Here is a 19321-nt window from a genome sequence, read left to right as displayed (position 1 = left end):
GCCACACTCAGTCTTTCTCTTCCTTTTCACCTCTGACACAAACACAGAATACACTTCCAGCTGGAGCAAAACAGGATATAATTTTTTTTTAAATTGGAAAAGGGGGCAGGGTGCCTATTCTAATATGGAAACGGGGGAAATGTTTGAGAGCCATTGCTCTATAAAATGGCAATAAAATTGTGAAGATGCAGCTGTTGAAACAAACCCAGATTATTTTGCTCAGCATTCTGAGTCACCACAACAGGACAAATATTAAAGCTTCCATAAAAGGCCAGAGACCAAGGAATGTTATATTCTGCTTTCCAATTATTCTTCCTGTTTTATTTCCCAGTGCAAAATGAATTTGGGGCACATGTTCAAAGATTAAAAAGGATTTCAGCTAAGTTGAAATGTCTCATCTGCCATCCTTCAAATTTCCTTGCATGTAGTTTTAGTGTTAGAGGGACTGACAGGTCAGTTATTGACAGTGAGTGGTCTTTTTGCTATCTTGTGACTGTGCAGAATGGTGAATCTGGCAAAACTCAACTCCTGGAATTTCAGAAGTGAGATAAAGCCCTTGCATCTTAAATTTGGCCTCTTTGGAATAATCTCCAGAGGCCTGACTGGCACAATATAAAAAAAATAAATGTTTAATTTTATAGTGTTTGATAGTGTTCAATGTTTCATAGTGTTGGCTGTGAGTTTTTTCAAGGGGAGCACAATCTCCCTGGATGACAGGAGGCAGCAACACTTTCTTCCACTGTGCATAGGACCAGAAGAAAGGTGAATATATTTCTTAAGAAATTTTGCTTTCCTAGTTTGTCTTCAGGAGGCATTTTGTCAATTGTAGTATCATCATGTATGGTGGAGGTGGGAAGCAGCTGGGTGGGAGATGTGAGTTACGGGTTTCATTGTCGCTTATGGGAAACAACAAAATACCAGATGGCTTAAGGTGTGAAACATGAATAGTGGAAAGTGCAGCAATGGTGTTATTTATGTTTGGTTACTGAGTAGGTATAAGCAGTTCTAGCTCAGAACATCTCAAAGGCAAATTAAAAATACTGCTTTAAGAATTTTTCAGTTCAGTGCTTGCTGCCAGCCATACCTGCCCTGCTTCCTGCCATTGCCAAGAGCATTTTCAGAAACCCTGACACGTGAGGAGCTGCTCTTGGCTGCCTGCTGCCCTCCGCTGTTGTATTCCTACACTGTTTGGTTGTCTGCAGTGTGAGCTGAAGCTCTACCCTGCCAGCTCACTCACCTTGCTGTGCCCAGGCCTCCCTCTCCCATCTGGTTTCTCTCTGATTGCTCTCCCCCAACACTAAATTCTGGCTAATTCTCCTGTCATTGCCTACGTTGACATTACCTTAATTTGTATTCTAGGTTCTTGGGAGGTTACTCTCAAGAAACCAGTGTTTCTGCAGTTCACCTCTCTCCACTGAGTGAGACTGAGATCTGAGAAGGTCATGTTAGTTTTTGTGTTCACAAAGAGTCTGTAGCATAGATGATGGAACTAAAGGGACTGTAGCTTGCAAGAAATATTTTTCAATTTGTGTTTAGTCAGGGTAAAGATGATGACAACAGTAAAAGGGGAAAAAAAAACAGCAAAAAAACCCCAGAGGCGTGAGGAGACTCATCTGGGATCCTGCCACTTGTCTCTTGATGCCAATACTGTCCTTGGCTTGATCGATACTGTAGTTTTCTTTCCTCAAGTGTGCAACAGAAATGGAGAGTATTATCATGTGCTTCCACTTGCTTTCTACTACCCCCAAGGGATTTATTTCAAGAATTGCTGGCTGGAGTACTCCGGCTTTGTTTACCAATTCTAGTTAGTACCTACATACTTCTAGTTACTTTGTGCAGTGTATCCCCTTTCATGGCAATTCAGATAAATAACATCCAGGTTATATAAATCTTTGAAGCAGATTATAGATACTTGAGTGTGAAATGACACTAGTCAGGCTCGCTTGCTACCAAATATTCCCTGGCACATCTTGATCTGGCATGGACACTGGCAAACATAAAAATGTGTTTGGGTATATGTACAGAGTGTAATCTGTTATTTTAAACTTAACTCTTATTGGAGATTTTAACATTTTTAATCTGTATTCTTTACGATTTCATTCCTCAAAAAAAGCTAACAATCTGATTCTCCATGTTAAGACCTTCCCCCTGCTCCCCTCTGCCCTGAGCTCTAATCAAAAAAGACATCTAGTACTTGAGAACTACAAAATTTCAAAAGTTTCTTGATGTGTGCATTTTATGCACCTGGTAATTTGACCTCTAAACAGAAATTCAATCTCACATGTAACCTGTGTATAAAGTGGAGTTAACACATCATTAAAGTATATATTTCAATAAGTTTGTTTCCTAGAATCTGAAATATGCAAGCCACATAACAGACAAGTTTTACAGTCCACAGCTCCTTGGGTTTTTTTTGTGAAATAGGTTCTCAATTTGTGATTTCATAGGAATACTTAAAAAGCAGTATAAAAACTGGTTCCTAGATCATACCCCTGTCATTTCTTAGCAAATACAACTAACTTTCAATTTTGATTCATAATTTTTTTTGAACGTAAGCAATAAATGTGTTAAACCTAGTTCAAAACTTTCAAAGTCAAGTTCTGCTTTGCAAAAACCTCTAGCAGCTACAAACAACTAGTTTTACTGTATGTAACACTAGAATACTGCTCTTAGGAAAATATACTTGAGCAAAATATGAATCATTGCCACTGTTTGCTTTATTTTCCCATTTTATACAAAAATAATGAAAGTAACATGACTTACCACGTACTCATTTTTCTGCTCCCAGGCACACATGTTGCTTCCAAGTAAGTTAAAGGAGCAGTTTCTCATGTCAGCTCTTCCTCCTTAAACTGTCCCATATGTATTTTGTTGTTGTTATTGTGATTGACAGGCTGGTGAGTGGGAGAAAAACATTCTTAAAGTAAAAAAGCAAGAATAATCTCAGCCTGAGTAAGTCTACAAAGAATGTTGGAAAACCAACTCTTGCTTACAGCTATCTGTCTAGAAGTTTGATAAAAATTTTGCTAATGTTTTTAAATTATTTTTAATTTTCCGCTTAACAGGAGGTAAAAGTAGCAACATAATCAACAGAAATCATAGTGTCTGAAAAGAATCTTGGGAGATCTTGGCAAGACTTCAGCAGAGAGGCAGGATCAAATACAACTAGAGGATATTGGGTCAGTCTTGGAAAGAAGTTTGATAACCTATTTTTCTAACTTAGATCTTGAAGAAGCATTGGGTTCATCATGTTCTTGAGTGGAACAGCAGGAGGAAATTCTGTGCTATACTGCTGGAGGGAGCAAGAGAAAGGGCATTTTTGTAAGAAAAATTGAGGTCTAAGCACCAGATGGGCTCGACCAGGGCATCCTCTTGTTTCTGGAGAAGCAAACCCACTTTCATTATCATTGTTCATAAGTAGTGATTTGGGAAATTCTTGTTTAGTCTTTTCACTCTTTAATATGGCTCAATCTTAACTGAAAAATAAGGTGTTCAAATTGGTCCCAGGATACTGTTCTTTATCCCCTGGAAACTGCTACTATCTCAGTGCTATCCCAATGTACTTTAGGAGTATCCTCATTAAGCAGCATCTATGTTATTAACTAAATACTGAATATAATTAGAATGAGAATAAACTCATGTGCAACTCTACTTAAAATACCCATTGAGTTTGGAAGAGATTCACAGATACTTTCTCAATGTGAGTCAGATGGGCACTTAAAATATACAGACATTAATCCCATTTCTCTAGTTTGTTTGTTGATTTGTTGGCAGAACCTCCTTAAAAGCCTCAGGAGTTTTTCGGAGGCCAAAGGGAACTACATCTGCCTAAATACTTCATGGATCTTTGTATATCTCCTTATTTTCTGTTCTAGTGTTTACTTCCATTCCTGTTTCTGTGAGTGTGTACAGTACAGTAGCAGGGAGAATTATAGGAGGCTTTAATGTATCAGTGTTTGTCCAAAAGTTATGAAAGCTTTCATGTAATAAAATGGACATGTGAATTTTAGACATCTGTTTTTCTGGTTTTGGTATGTGAGTGGCATGGTGTTGTTGTTGTTTGGGGTTTTTCTTGTTTTGTTTTTTGTTTGTTTGTTTTTTTTAGTAAACAGTATCTTTCCACTTCTACTAACTGCATGTTGTATTCATTGTTTTGTGCACTGTTTGTACACAGCAATAACCTATAGAAATTATCTGAGGACTTGTATTACAAATCAACATAAATTTTTTGAGGATTCTGGAACCTATGTTACTGAAAAATAATTAATTGTTCATGGTAAAGAATGAAAACCATCAACTTGGATACTTAATTGAAGTAATATTGTTTTGGTTTAACATGACAAAATGTCTGCTAAGGAGACTGGGTACCTTCCTGGGGTACAAAGAAATCTCCTTCCTCCAAATCACTGTTACTTCAAGATTAAAAGGCTTCAGCCACAAAATTCAGAAAAAATGAAAAAGAACAAACAACAACACCATGACGAGAACTTCCAGACAATTAAATGCTCTCTTGCCCTTCGAAGCAGTTACAGTTCCAGCGAGCAGGGGGCGCTGGCGCGCCCCGGGAGGCGCGGACTGCAGTGACTCGCGCAGTCACCAGGAGGCGCTGGCGGGCAACGGCGAGGCAAAGGTGCGGCCGAGATGGCAGTGCGGGTCTTAAAAGCAGAGTAAGGACCCTCTCACCGCCTTCCAGAGTGAGGGGAGGGAAAAGGAGGGGAATAGAAGCTCCTCTGCAGATGGCATTGGCCATTGAAAGAGACTGAAGGCAAGACCAGGCAGTGGTGGCAGTCCGCAGAGGAGGCAGCACAGGACTGCAGAGCCGAGGGCGAGTCGGGCTGCTCCCAGATCTGCTGAGAGCCCCAGCAGGGTGGCAGCTGAGCACCAAAGCCGATGGGGCCAGAGGCGTGTGGTACCGGCAAAAAGGAACGCAGGGACACTCTACAACACCAACCCCACAGCCAGGGAAACGTGAAGTAAAAACCTCCCCTCCCAAGTCCAGAACTCCCCGCCTGCGCTTCCCAAGCAATTAAGTTGACATTTGGGAGCTATTAGCTACTCATTGTGTAGGCTGGTCATTGGCTAAATGCCCCAAGCTCAGCTCTGGCAGGGAGTGGAAAACTCAGTTCCAACAAGCCACTTCGCTTCGGCCCGCCCATTCCACTCAAATTGCTGTGTTGGCAAGGGACAAAAACATTCCATGAAAGACTTTGAAACTATAACAAATATGTAGCCCTAAACAGTAACACCAAAACCCGTTTCTTTGTTGTGATCACTAAAGACCCAGATCCAAAGAAGACTCAAATAGGAGAGAACACACCCCACGAAAACCAAAGCCCGCACCCCAAAAAGGTTGCTAAGAGTGGTTAGCACCATCAGTACACCAAGGCTGTACACTGATTTGAAACCTATTGACTTTTAATCACTTTCACTGTATCCAGTTTGCTACATAAATATGCCCTCTTTCTTTATTTCACTCATTCTTCAACCCAGTCCTGGGCATGTAGTTTCAATTGAATTCTAATTATTGCCAAATGCTTGGACATTTTTTTGTATGTTTTGTCACAGAGGCTGGATATATAACATGAACCCCATTGTCTTAAGGACAATTGCTCTATGTTATCAATCAACCTTCTGAAATATTTTTATATGGATTTTGATTGTTAGTTTGACCTTCTTTTTGAATCTAGCAACAGATTTAGTCTTTATTCTAGAGAGCTTTGCTGCAACTAACCTTGCATTAAAAATGTTCTTATTCTCACAGGTATTTGTAACCTGGATTTTGCACCTAGTTATCCTTATTTTTTCAGAGATTCATGTTATTAACTAGTACAATAAAATATAACAATAATAAAAAACTAACCTGCTACAAAAGTGACATTGTTCACTAGAAATTCTCTTTGTTTTTGAAGACTTGAATTGATGCTGTAGTGCTTGGTTGTGATGTTCTTTGCAAGTACTCAGTATTCTTTGCTGTTTAACTGAGACACTTTTTTGAGTTTTATTCTTTTGAACACCTTGGTAAAAGCTTGCTGTCTATTCCTCTAGATTTATATGCTGACTTGTATAGTTTGCACTTAGACTTTATATAGTTTCTTTAAAGGACCTTTCCTTTGAAATTCATCTGTGTTGACTCTTATAAAATACAGAAAAATGTGTATGAACAGATTTCCATCTGGCAACATTTATATGCATTAAAACCTACTGAGTAAATTTAAAAACAGAAAAACAGTCTTATTTCAGTGTCTTAGCTTCCTTAAATAAAATTCCTAGGCAGTTTAAATTTGAAACACCATGGCTGGTGCTTGTTTTAAATATTTTTTTTATTATTTTTTTGATGCATTTTGTTAGTATAATAATCAATTCTTGTTCAACCACAATTCATTTTCTTTTAGGCTTGATCATGGATATGTGTGGAAAGTATTTCACCATGCATACGACTCTTGAGATAAATGGAAAATTGTCAAAGTAATACTTCAGCTTGCAGTGGGCATAGTTGCATGGTATTTTACAGTGGAAGATCTCAGCAAAAGTTCACCCTGTTGATGTTGAAGTGTGTCACAAATATTATTTAAGAACTCAAGTAATGATTGCTGCATCTGCTTCCTGGATCTGGAGTTGTCTGTCATTGCAATGAACTTGGCTAACTCCAGCTAATTGTAGTTAGACAAAATCTGAAATGGTGTTTAGAAGAAATCTGCCTCAGTAGAAGAGGGGTAGATTTAAATAAAAATATACAAAGGTGTGCATTTGCTTCAAGTGCTATGGATACCACTGGTTTATTTGAGGTATAGGCACAGAGGCATGTCTCCGTTCCCCATATGCACCATACTACCACTATGCTCCTTACAATCCTTGTAAACTTTGGAACAACCTTTGATATTTTAGTAAATCCATCTAGCAAGCTGCAGTTCCGTTGATTTCCGCAGTGAGCTAATGATACTGGAGTTTACTGAATTGATAGTAGCTTGTACCATAAAAACATCACCTACAACAGATTCTGAAGTCATAACTGAGGTGTTTGTTGTTGGGATGCATTGTTAAGAGGAAATGTACTGTATGTAATGGAAAACAGCGTTGCTTATGTTTTGAAGAGGTATTTCTTTCAAGCTGTGTGGTGTAGTTGACATTCTGGGGGGAAGGAATGTCATGCAAAGGAACTGACAGGCTTTAGAAGTGGGTCTATGGAAACGTTATGAAGTTCAACAAGGCCAAGGACCTGCACCTGAGCTGGGGCAATCCCAAGCACAAATACAGACAGGGAGGAAAATGGATTCAGAGCAGCCCTGTGGAGAAGGACTTGGGAATGCTGGCGTGTTTCAGCCCAGAAAGCCAACTGTGTCCTGGGTGGCATCAAAAGGACTGTGAGCAGCAGGTAAAGGGAGGTGATCCTGCCCCTCTACTCTTGTGAGACCCCTCCTGGAGGGCTGCACTCAGCTCTGGGGCCCCCAACAGAAGGACATGGGTTATAAAAGATCAGCAGAGTGCTGGAGCACCTGTCCTGTGAAGACAGGCTGAGAGCTGGTGTTGTTCAGCCTGCAGAAGAGAAGGCTTTATGGTGACCTATTGAGGCCTTTCAGTATCTAAAGGGGACCTACAAGAAGGCTGAAGAGGGATGGCTTACAAGGACATGCAGTGATAGTACAACGTGTTATGGCTTTAAACTGAAACAGCAGATTTAGATTAGATATTAGTAAGAAATTCTTTACTGTGAGGGTGGTGAGGCACTAGAACATGTTGCCCAGAGAAGTTATGGATGTTTCTCAGGGTTTTTGGACTCATAAATAAGGCATTTGCATGTCTTCTGTCCTTACACTGCTGACATAGATAAAATTTAATGTGCAGGGTTTATTTGACAGTTAACAGAGAACATGATAAATTTTCAGTAAATAAAAAGGATCTTAAAAGCTGAAAGATGTATTGGTTTTGTTTGTTGGGTTTTTTTAATTTATTTCTAACTGTATTTGGGGAGATATCAAAGTGATATTATGTTAATGGTAATAAATTGTAAAGGAAAGAGCTATCAAGAAGAAAAGGACAAAAAGCACTTTTGAATTTTTCTTATAAGTCACAAAACAAACTCAATAATTTCATAACCTTTTATTCTAGATCCTTTAATAGCTTGGTTTTGTTTATAATTTAGGTAATGGCAATGTCATTCAACATCTCTATTACCATAGTGTTAAGTGAAATTACATCTAGGCAAAATGGTCTTATGATTACAGGAAAGGTACTAAGGGAACAAACACTCAGTGACAGATTCTTCCCAACACCAAATGTGAAGGAGTGTTCTACTGTTATGTACTGAATAAAGGCAGAGTTTAATGTGCTTATGTTACTTTGCCTTCCATTTTTCTTGTGAATTAACTTTTGCTTTTTTCTACCTTTTCCCTATAGCTTTAGCATCTGCAATTGTCACAGAAAAACTGTGACTATTCTCTCAGGTGTTTTCTTTGCTCAATGCCCAAGTGCCTTATATGAATCACTGACAATACAGAGCTGTTTCAGTTTTCTCTCTCCTCTTTTCCAAAGCCTGAAGCCATCCTAATCATATTGGTTTATTTCCAAGGAAATATGTGTTGCCTTTTGGAAAAATGCTGGGGGGGAATTTTGTTGTACCAGCTGGAATTATGGGAATGAGGGTAGTAGTTGACTAACACTTGGATAGTACCATTAAAACATATCTCACGATTTTTTGCTGTTTCTAGGGAATATGCTAGGAAATGCTGGACTCGGTATCCATGCATTTTGGAAACTAATGGAGGATACTCCTGTTATACTGCTTTTGTGTGTTGTAAACATTCCTCCGAGAAGCCTTTTAGGGATCTAGATATGAGGTGTTTGTTATGCATCCATCTACTGACAGCATTATAAATATTGCATTTCTGACCTTCAGATTTTCTCTCTTAATCTCTGGTTAAATGATGTATTTGCCAGGTTGACACTGCTGACATTCTGTCTGTTTGGTCTAGCATTGTTATATCATGATTCCCTGTGATCCCATTGTTGTGGGAATGACATGTCTCAAATGATGAATATACTTTGAAGCAATATGGGGGATAAACTTCATTTGCAACAAGACTTTTTTTGTGGCAAAATGCCTACTTTAGTGTCCAGTATAAATGATTTATATAACATCTATTTATTTAAGAACACTGATCATCAGATAGTATAAAGGAGGATAAGCTATTATGGGCTGGATACTGATTGTCTTAATTATGGCTTGGGTCAGATTTCCCTTTGTTTTTGTTTTCCCTCAGCGATGAGGTTTCACTTGTCTGGAATATTCTTTTCTCCAGAACCAGTAAACATTAACTTCTCTTCTAGAGAAGGGAACCATAAACCATATGAAGTGAGAAAAAGTAGAATTGAACACAAAAATTTGCACTCTACTGTAATAGTTTTTATATGCTTCTTTTATGTTTTTGAACACCTCAAAAGCAGCCCTACCTTAGAATTCCATGCCTGTTTTCAAAAGTTGATTAGATGTATGATGTGAATAAGAACTTTATAATGTTACCTGCATTCCTGATAAATTGAAGTCTCTTTAGATTCAAGTATTTTATGAAAAGCCAGTGGGAGGTTTTTACTCATAACCTTCATGTCCTTGTTCCTTTATTATTAAAATGAAATGAGAACTTAAGAGAAAAATCAACAATAAATGTCAGGCTGATAAAAACCTCACCACTGACCTTCAAAGTAGTGAGATTTGACTCTGATATGGTTGTCTTTTGAAGTCAGAAGTTACAAATCAGATGATGCAGTGATGACTTTTGTCCTCTGGAACCTACATATTCTGCATAACATCCCATGCCTCATTTGTCACCCCTTTGTCACTGTCTGGAGCATGATCTATTATTTCTGCTTGTAATTTTGCATCTCTCTGTTATTGGGGAACTACAGCAAACAACTGAATTCTCTGGCAATTCTCTCCCCTTGGTCAGCTGTGCCCCAGTTCGTAACCAAGGCTCTTCATATGCTGTGCCTATGACTGGCACATGAGTGCAAATGCTGAGAGCACACACTGACCCTGATATACCTGTATCAGCAGAGTGAAATGGAATGGCTCATAGCTTATAACACATTAGAAATTATTTAATGTAGTTTGTCTCTGCTCTTTCCTGTTGACTTGGGTGGCTAACTTTAGCGTAGTTGGATTTACAGAAATTATCTTATTGTTTAGGGTTAATGTTCCATCCCAGCATGTGCTGCAGGAATTCTGATCCAGTGTCCCTGTTGCATCACTGGAATGGTGCCATCAATGTGGCTTAACCAGCCCACCCAGCTTTTGAATTTCTACTGATAGTTTACAACATACTTACATCACCTTCTAGAGTCATGTTTTTGTTCCTGGTTTTAAAGGAAGCTCAAGAGCATATAAGGGATAACAACTACTATGTAATTTTAAGATTATATCTGAAAAGCCCCACAATCACTTATTCCTTAAATAACTTTGTTCTTTACTGAGGGATCTTCCTCACTTTTCCTCCCCATTACTTTATCTACCAAGACTTGGGCAATAATTGCAGGTCCAAGTGAAGTCTTAAAATTGAGGTATTTAAAGACTTAAGTGCTAGAAACTGAGGTTCTGCTCTGGATGGACTGAGATCAGGAACTTCATGATACTACAAATAATTCTTTTCATTTTCCTTTTCATTCTCATAACAGATGAATTGCACTCAACTCTCTTACCTCTTGCTATTTCTCACAGCATGTAAACCCATGTGAGTCAACACTCTGTAAGAGCAGAACAGCAGGACAGAAAGGCCACAAAGAATGCAATAAATTTGTGAGGGTTTTCTTAGATTAGTCTCCTTCAGATTTCTTATTTGTATCCCAGGAAACTTGAGAGCCCAGATACTTGCTTGTCAAACAAAGCAGGCTGAAACACATTGCTTCTGCACAAAGTGTGTTTATGAATCTCTGAGAAGGCAAGGAACATCCTAAGAGGCATGTGGTGGCCAGCTTTTGCTGTCTCTCTGAAAGAATGTCATTCACCCTGCTACTGATGGAAAGCTGACTGAAAAAAAAAAGAACCAGACCCTTCTGTTTGACGTGAGCCAATATAGTCACAAGGGTTGCCTATCTGCCTTTCCTGAGTTTCTGTCAATTTGTCTGCCATCAGATTGCACATTGCCTCTGGGAGCGGGGTGTTGTCCCCATCTTGATAGATTAAAAGCATCTCAACAATAAAGTGATTCTATTGTGGAGAAGCTGCTTTCTGTGTTTGCACACCCTGTCTGAAAGTCAGAGCTTTAGTGTTTATGACTTTTAATCCTCTAACACAAACATCCTTGCCTGTACTGCCTATAACTAGTAAGAAAATACCTTTACAACTAGTTTTCACTATTAACTCCAGCTTGAAAGACTCTTAAAAGTATTTCTGTGCAACTGCATGTAGAACATCTGTCCTACAAAACTAGACTGTTCAAATACCATCAATCCTAGAAAGAGAAAAGTTGAGATTTAGCATTTCATATAAATTTCCTCAGTGATATTTCCTAGCTTCATAATAGTAGAATTTAAGAGAAATGTTAAGTAAGCTTCCCTGTTTCAGAAGGTAGCCACCTTCTTTAAGACTTTGTTGCAAAATTTTAGCCTTATAGAAGAATTTTTTTTTCTTGTAAGGCATTGCTTGGAAACTTGGAAAGCAAAATCAGAACTTCTTGAATGGAATACTTAGTGAGGGGATTTTAATAGGTTTTTGTCTCATTCCCCAGATGATTTTATCTGTTGCACTATTCACACACTTTGTTTTAATAAATGTTCTAAATATTTTTTTACATTCATACTTAAAAAATATGTCATAGAAAATTGTTAATCTGACTCTTTTGTTTAGAGATCTAAACAACAAATCCATCGCAAATAAACCCACTCACTTTTATAAATGGAGTAAGCAAAGATAAAAGCACTTTCAGAAAGGATGCCTTTTAGCGAGCTTTTTCGTCAGAATGACCCCAGAACCATTCATTTAAAGTTCAGGGAGAAGAACTTGAATCAAATGAAGTGCTGTTTATTTCCGGAGAGGATCTTAATCCTTAATGTGCTTTGCTTAACGTTACAGGATCTTCTGGGAGAAGTCAGTGCTTGCTGTTCTTTGAAGTTCCCAGATGAATTCTGAAGACTTTGCAAGAGAACAGAGCACTTTCCTGGACTGACACAGCACAAAGGAGGTGAAATTGTATCACTGTTAACAAATGTTTTTCAGCACATTTTGAGAAGATGAGCTGGTGTTAAAAAGAAGTGAAGAGGATCGATGCATTTTACTGTTTGAATAAAGTTGCAGATAAGGATATCAATATACTCCCCCCCGCCTCGTATCTCCCTCACCAAGCGTGAGGAGGACACAGTCATACAGGGAGTGTATGGTAGCACAAACTGCACTGAGGAATAAGGTATTACAGTCAGTTATAGCAGGTGAGATACCCGGTGTGTTTTCAGTCAAGGGTAGAGTGAAAAGAAAATCAGTGGAAGACTTTGAATGAAGAAAGGCATTTTAAGTTGAATAGCTTGTAATCTAGTGCAGCTGATCTTATATAACGTCTGACTACTAAAGCTTTCTTCTGAAAGAGTAACACAATGAAGTGGCAAATCTGTTTTGAAATGGATTGCTTGAGTTGAGGGAAGAGTAGTGTACTCAGGGGTGAAAGTCATTCTCATCAAATACATTGAGTGAAGGTGTCAGTGGCCACATACAAATACCGTACAGTTTTTTCCACGTCTTCAGGAAAATTTATTGAATGCCATTTAAATGATATTTCATTTCACTGTGCCACACTCATTTCTTACTGGATTAACTAATGAGATTTCAAATAATTGACTTCAGTGGCAAATCTCCTATCAACAAGGCATAGATGTATTTATTGTCCAGAGTAAATCCCAATAAGAGCCAAACGCTAGTCAGCCAATCCTGACATAATAAATTCTCCTCCTATATATTTGTTTCATATATTTATTCTGAAATTTAATAACGATGCTCAAAAACAAATTTCAAAGTGCAGCAATGAGTGACAACCAGCAGCTGCAAAATTCTGGTATCACAGATTTATTCAGTGAAACAGTTTTTAAGATGGGTTGTACTGCTATCGGCCTGTCTTAACTCTGATGATATATATACAGTGCATGTAGGAGATGCTAGCATTTAAAGAGGAACATAAAGCACTGTGTTCATGTGGTAACAGACCATAAGGGGGAGTATTTAACTACATTGAATCATTAGTGCTCAGGAAGACAGATTGAAAGCAGGAGCTCTAATGCAAGGCAATAGACCACAGGTAATCTCATCAACTCCTGTTGACAATGAAAAATAATAGCCTAAAAGAAGAGTGTGGCAGATCTTTAGACTCAAAATAATTGTCACCCCATGTATACATAAAATCAAATAGTAAATGTCTTACTGAGCCAGAACCAGTATAATTAGCTTTCAAAATTGGAGTGGTGGGGTTTTTTTGTTGCTTGAAAAGGAGTGTAATAGTTTCTTCATTTATTTGACTGGATGGTTAATTAAAGAGTAAAATTTGGAACATTTACACATGCAAAATTACTGTTTTACTTTCTTTCCTATATTTATGTGGGTTCTACCTGTAATTTTACCATAGACAGTATGTTGATGGTGTTTACAATAAGACCTTTTATTGTTACAGCTGTTACCTTTTATTGAGATAAGAATCTAGCCCACAGTACACTTACATGCAGGAGACATTTGCAGCTGTCACATAGTTGGCAGCTCATTGGCTTGTTTTGAGATCTGTGGATAAAACCCAGTGCAGATTAATGACAAGATACAGGATTGGGGGTTTTTTGATAACTGACACTTGGTATGAAGGGGGCTTAACATGACAGTTGACTATTAGTTTATCCTGGCAAATTCTGTGTGGAAAACAATAGTAGAGTAATGCCATGCCTTTGAAAGAAAATGATATACTTTGCCTTTTATTTGGAAATTTTCATCATCTTGTTAAATGCTATTTACACAATTTAAGCAAGTCATAAATACTGAAGTTAGACATGCTAATGTTCCCCAATTTGCCAGCAGTGAAACTAAAACAAATACAAAATTTTGCTCTGTACGGGTCTGCAACTGCCTCTCACTGTACCTTTATAAGCAAAATATTGTACTAACTCTGGAAAATGTTTTCAAAATTCACTTTTTAGTGTGACCAGTATGTGAAAGGGAGATAAGTGTTAAAGTGCTCAGATTCATCTTCTCATTTGCTCACTTGTCTGCCAGGGCTGATATTCCCAATGTGCATACATCAGCTTGTAATCAAAAGCTGTATTAGGATATGCTAAGTTCTGACTTTGATACACTTTCTGGTGAATAGATGTTTGCCAATTATATAATTTTAGGGTTTATATTTGTTCAGTTTGAAATGAGGTCTTTAGTGAAGCCTTTATTTGAAGATGATCTACAGCCACTGATAAAAGCCTAATAATTTTTGTCTTCACTTTTGGATTGATTAAATACTGATTTCTGAGTTAGACATTTGTGAATAAGTGATATTAAACACAGACATTTCATGTATATTTTTATGCTTTAGCAAGTCAGGTTCAAGAAATCTGTCAACAGTGTATTGGAAACCTTTATCAAACCATCTCTGAGAATTGCCAAAATTTTGAAATTTACATCTTAACAATGAGCCAAAGGCAACTGTTGCATTTTTGAAAGGATTATTTTATTGAAATAAGTTTGGTTTTAGGGGAAAGAGGGAGTTGTCAGTCTGGAGCAGTAGTTCCCCTCTCTCAGGCGAGCAGATTTAAGATTTTGGCATTCCTTCCCTTTCACACCAAAACAGTGATCACAGGAACTTGGGATTTTAGCTGAGCTGTTCTTAGCACAGAATTGTTCTCATGTAGGAATTTCATCCCTTTTTGTTTAAGTAAGTTTTTCACTGAACAATTCTTTCTTCATTTCAGTTTCCTGTTCAACTATTTGCTGGATAAAATATTGCAAGATTTAACCCTGGAATCTGGCTTTTAAAAAGGGTATTTCCATTTTATGGACAGTATTTTTGGCTTACAAGTTGCAACTAAAATGATGAGATTAGGTCCAGAAGAGTTTATATCTGGAACAAATCCCTTGAAGAAACATCTTTGGATACTACCAAAGTTTCTGTGATGGGTAATAAGCATAATCAGACTGGACTTGTCATATCTTAAAAAGGCATTTAACATATTCAGCCATTATGTAAAATACTACAGTATAGTGTTCTTTCCTGTATGGTTTAGTAATAAATATTTGGATGGAAAGAAAATGTGCCCCAGGTTAATGTACTCTGTTTCTGAACCTCTCAGGAAAAAGTCACTGTCCTGAATCTTTGCTGATAGATGACTGCTGTCTCCACTAAAGTGGTACCAACTAAATGATAAATGTTTTCAGCTTTGAGCATTTGACCTACCCAATACAGAGAAAATGTTTTTAACATTCATAGAAGTGAGATGTGGATACATGTGTATGCACCACATGTTAAAAGCACATTTTTTCTGCACCAGTTGTGTAGTAAAAGGCACCACTCTTCTCTAGTTCTTCCTGAATTCTTGTTTACTTATTTAGGCTTCTGAAAACCTTAGATGAGTCTCTTATTGAAACACAAGTCTTTTCTTGACATCTTTTCAAGTTTCAGTTGTATTAGCTGAGGCAGAAATAATCCAGAAGCTGGCCTTAAACCAGGAATGAAAATGGAAACTACTTAGTGTAGAAATCACAGCACTCACCTTGGTCGTCTTTTACATGAAACCTTCAAATAGATTCATAAATTCATAGGAGTTAAGGTTGCAAATGACTAACAGTCACAGAACATGACCTTTTGCACACCAGAAATTGACTTACGTAAAAAAAAATAAAGTGCTGTTTTTTATCCTATGACTGTGATTGAAGTAAAGCATATACTTTATAAAAATATCCAGCCTTGATAAAGAGTTTCCAGTGTTTGAAACTTTGCCACCAATCCAGGTGCTAGTCCTGATATGTCAAAATATGACTATTAAAAATCAAGATCATAGTATAAGGAATTCTTGCACTTGTTTAAACAAATGCATATGTTTAAAAAGCCCCCAAATAAACAGCCTCCACCCCAAAAACTGTTCAGTGCTGTTACCAAAATCTAACAAAGGCCAGAGATCCAACACATAATATATGGAACTGATAGTTCTGGGATTCATGTTGCTTATGCTCATTTAGGGTTCAGTGTTTAAAGAACTTAGATAAACTAGTAAATGTAACAAGCAGAATAAGGTGATGATTTATTTTTTTTAGCTTTTTGGTTTAATTTTGTGGACCATATTTTGCCTTTTCCAATCAAACAAATATTTTTTCAGCAATTGTTCAGAACCACTTTCTTTATGTACTTGCGCTCCTATACCACATGACCTTCTCTGCATTCCGTAAACTGCACTTGCCTATATTAATGCACTGATTTGCCCAAGAACTGTATTTAATCTGAGGCCTAATAAGATCACTTTACAGGGTGATGAAAAGAGAGTAGATTAAGTAGAGAAGAGGTGCAAAAGGTTGGCTGAGAATCCAGCAGAGGGAAATTATTGCTTGTATGACCACAAAATGAAGCCTGATGGCTTCTTCTGAGTCAGGTCTGACTCCCATCTGTTGGACACTGTTAACCCAAACACCTAAAACTCTTATGCAAACAGGAAAGTTTCTTTATTTGCACAGCAACTGATTAACCATAATCCATTTGCTAATGTGGATAAATAATCACAGCAATCCTGACTCCGAACATTGTCCGTATGCCCATAATCGCTGATCCTATAGTACTTTTAGGCCATGGGATCATATTGCATTTAATGCTTAGCTCTGCTGAACTCTGAACTCTAAAGGTTTAACCTGTTCAAAATGTTCAAAAATATTTCCTTTTAGCCAAAACCCAAGCACAGGTTGCAGACCCTTGCTTGCATCAGTGTTCAATCCATTTTCTCTTTTCTAGACTTAGTCAAAAAGGCAGGCAAATGAGCCTTGTTTTCCCAAACCTAATGAATATCCTAACCTCATTGTTGATATGGATATATTGGGTCACTTATAATAACTAGAGGCTGCTGGCCCCTTTCATTCTGATATCTAAGGGTAGATTTTTGACCTTGTTGATCTGTACCCTTATCTGACCCTTATCCCATATTTAGGCTTTCTTATCTTAGGTACTCTAAGTCCAAGGTTATTCTTACTGCTCTTGTTTGTATCCATACTTGACATCTCTTCTGGATAAACAAACCCCAAACTTAAATCCTAGTATATATTTCTGAATATACCATAATCCCTTTTTGTTCCCTCTTGTGTCTTTCGGCTATAGCTGTAACCTTGATCCAAGACATCATCCTGTTTTATTAAAGTGTAAACAAAATATCATGGCCAAGGAGGTAAAATCATGTTAAGAGCATTGATTTTGGTGTAAACATAATCCTAACCTTATGTTACCAGTTCCTGCAGAAGCCATTGCCCTTGATTTTGGGTCAACACTGCTTTGATTATTTTGCTGTATTTAGAGTTGGAATAAAAGTGGTTCATCAGTTCAAGCTTTGTATACAGATGGGCTGAGGTTTATGCTTCAGGTACAGAGTTAAGACAATATCTCAAAAGATTGTGGGGCCAGAGACATATATCTGGGGGTCATAGGATTGCTGGTTAAGAGTTTGCAGCATAGGCTTTCTTATATATGTAGGGTTTTAGCTTGCTGTCTTTGAGTCTTAGGACTGTGCTGGAAAATCCTTGTGTGTTCTCATAGCTGAAAAAGATTGGAAAGCAGTGATCTAAATAGAAGGTGAATGAGTTTGGAGCTTCTAGTCACTTGTGAAAATAAAAACTGCTTAAAGTTACATATATGCCTATTTTGAAATGTGAGGAATGGGAAGACTGTCGACTACTTTTCAGGCATATTCAGCATGAATTAGCGTGAAAAATGATATATCACTATTCAGGTGTATCTAGTTTATTTGTAGTACTGAAGCAATCTTAGGTTGAGTGTTTTTAATGTATTCGTTTAAATAGGGGTCTATTAAATGTGGCTTCTTGGGAAAGACAGCAACAGGACAGACCTTCAGTCATTGCTGTAATGAGAAAATAGTCTCAAATTTGACAAGAAAGCCTGAGCAATCACTACTTTAATGTATTGGTAAAATCTTGCTTGCTCTGGAGATGATTGAGGAGGCTCTACAGCCTTTTGAAAAAGTAAGTAGTAAAGCAACTGGGTTTACTCTTGTATGAAATAACTTCTCAGCTGATTCTTCTTACCTCTGTTTGCCCCAGTTTTACAAGAGCAAGGTTTTTCAAATTTTCCTTGGTGGCTTACAGAGTCAGGTGCAGCAGTTGACTTCTTTTGGCTCAGACATACTAGAGGCAGGCTGAGTTGTAGGCTTTGATGTCAAATGTACAGTATTGAGTTGTGAGTGACAGGGTTGTGTACTGGGTATTTAGTAATCTAATTTTATAAATTTACTTTTCTGTTATTTTCCTAATAATTTTTACTCAATGAATGTTCTATATTAATATATTGCTGTTCCAAGCAGCGTAAAATAATACTGGAAGCGTATAATGAATCCAAACACACAAAGTAGAACTGTTACTGAAGCAGTAGACAGTTACTTCTTCCTTCTTAGTTCTTTTAAACAGTTTTCCTCAATTTGTGTCCTCACTTTACCCTTCTGCACTGTGGTGCTGCCTGTTTGCTCTGGTGTTTGTGCTGTACCACCCTTGTGGGTAGCGCAGCTGTGGAGGTGGTGGGAGGTGATGCTGCTGTGGTTTGCTGTGAAGCACAGGGAGTGTGTGCAACTCACCACAAAGGCTGGCAGGGCTGTGTTGTGTTGTCTGTTGGTTTTGACCAGTGAGTAGTGAAGAGAATATGTATAAAGGCTTGCTAAACAATGTTTGCCCCAACAATTACTACGTGTAACTGTTCGAGCTGTAATTTTGCTTGACTCTATGATAATTTTGGCACCTTCTGGTACCCGCTCTCTGTAACCATTAGCATTGTCTCAGGATTTAGGCCTTTCTCTCCTCTACATTGACCTGATTTTGCAACTTTGTAATTCCACATATAACACAATTTCACAGACTAATTTTGCCTCTATTTTGTTTATCATGCTTGTATCAATGACATTCTAATGCATGGTAAACATCGCAATGATCTGCCAACAGCAAAAACCCTCTTGAATTGTGTCCTTAATAACATCACAAAATGCAAAGTGACTAAAAATGGCATGTATTTTCAGTAAAACTTTGAGTAAATTGTTGTAACAGATCAGTATTTAACTGCTTTATGTCCTTCCTGCTGTCATGCTCCATAATATATGATAATAATTAGTTTAGCATAGGAACAGA

General features: G+C 37.7%; 2 protein-coding genes across 4 annotated transcripts in view; one reads left to right on the top strand and one right to left on the bottom strand.

The window, feature by feature from the left end:
- BLNK (B cell linker) overlaps nucleotides 1-2856 on the bottom strand; it is a 101492-nt gene extending 98636 nt beyond the window's left edge. The window contains exon 1 of one of the 3 annotated variants that reach the window (XM_071564022.1): nucleotides 2764-2856. Coding sequence is in view for 1 of the 3 variants with exons in the window: in XM_071564024.1 (XP_071420125.1) it covers nucleotides 2764-2796 (33 nt within the window). In the remaining 2 variants the exon portion in view is untranslated. The remainder of the gene's footprint in view (nucleotides 1-2763) is intronic. The other 2 variants (XM_071564024.1, XM_071564023.1) reach the window with 2 other exon arrangements.
- The window catches only part of DNTT (DNA nucleotidylexotransferase), a 152480-nt gene that overhangs the window by 33829 nt on the left and 99330 nt on the right, over nucleotides 1-19321 (top strand). Inside the window, exon 3 of the mRNA XM_071564031.1 lies at nucleotides 12062-12170. The gene's annotated coding sequence lies outside the window, so the exon portion shown is untranslated. The remainder of the gene's footprint in view (nucleotides 1-12061; nucleotides 12171-19321) is intronic.

Source organism: Pithys albifrons, chromosome 9 (assembly GCF_047495875.1).
Source record: "Pithys albifrons albifrons isolate INPA30051 chromosome 9, PitAlb_v1, whole genome shotgun sequence".
In the NCBI taxonomy this organism is placed as follows: domain Eukaryota; kingdom Metazoa; phylum Chordata; class Aves; order Passeriformes; family Thamnophilidae; genus Pithys; species Pithys albifrons.
Note: the sequence above shows the minus strand (reverse complement) of the source record. Positions and strands in the feature narration are given on the sequence as shown.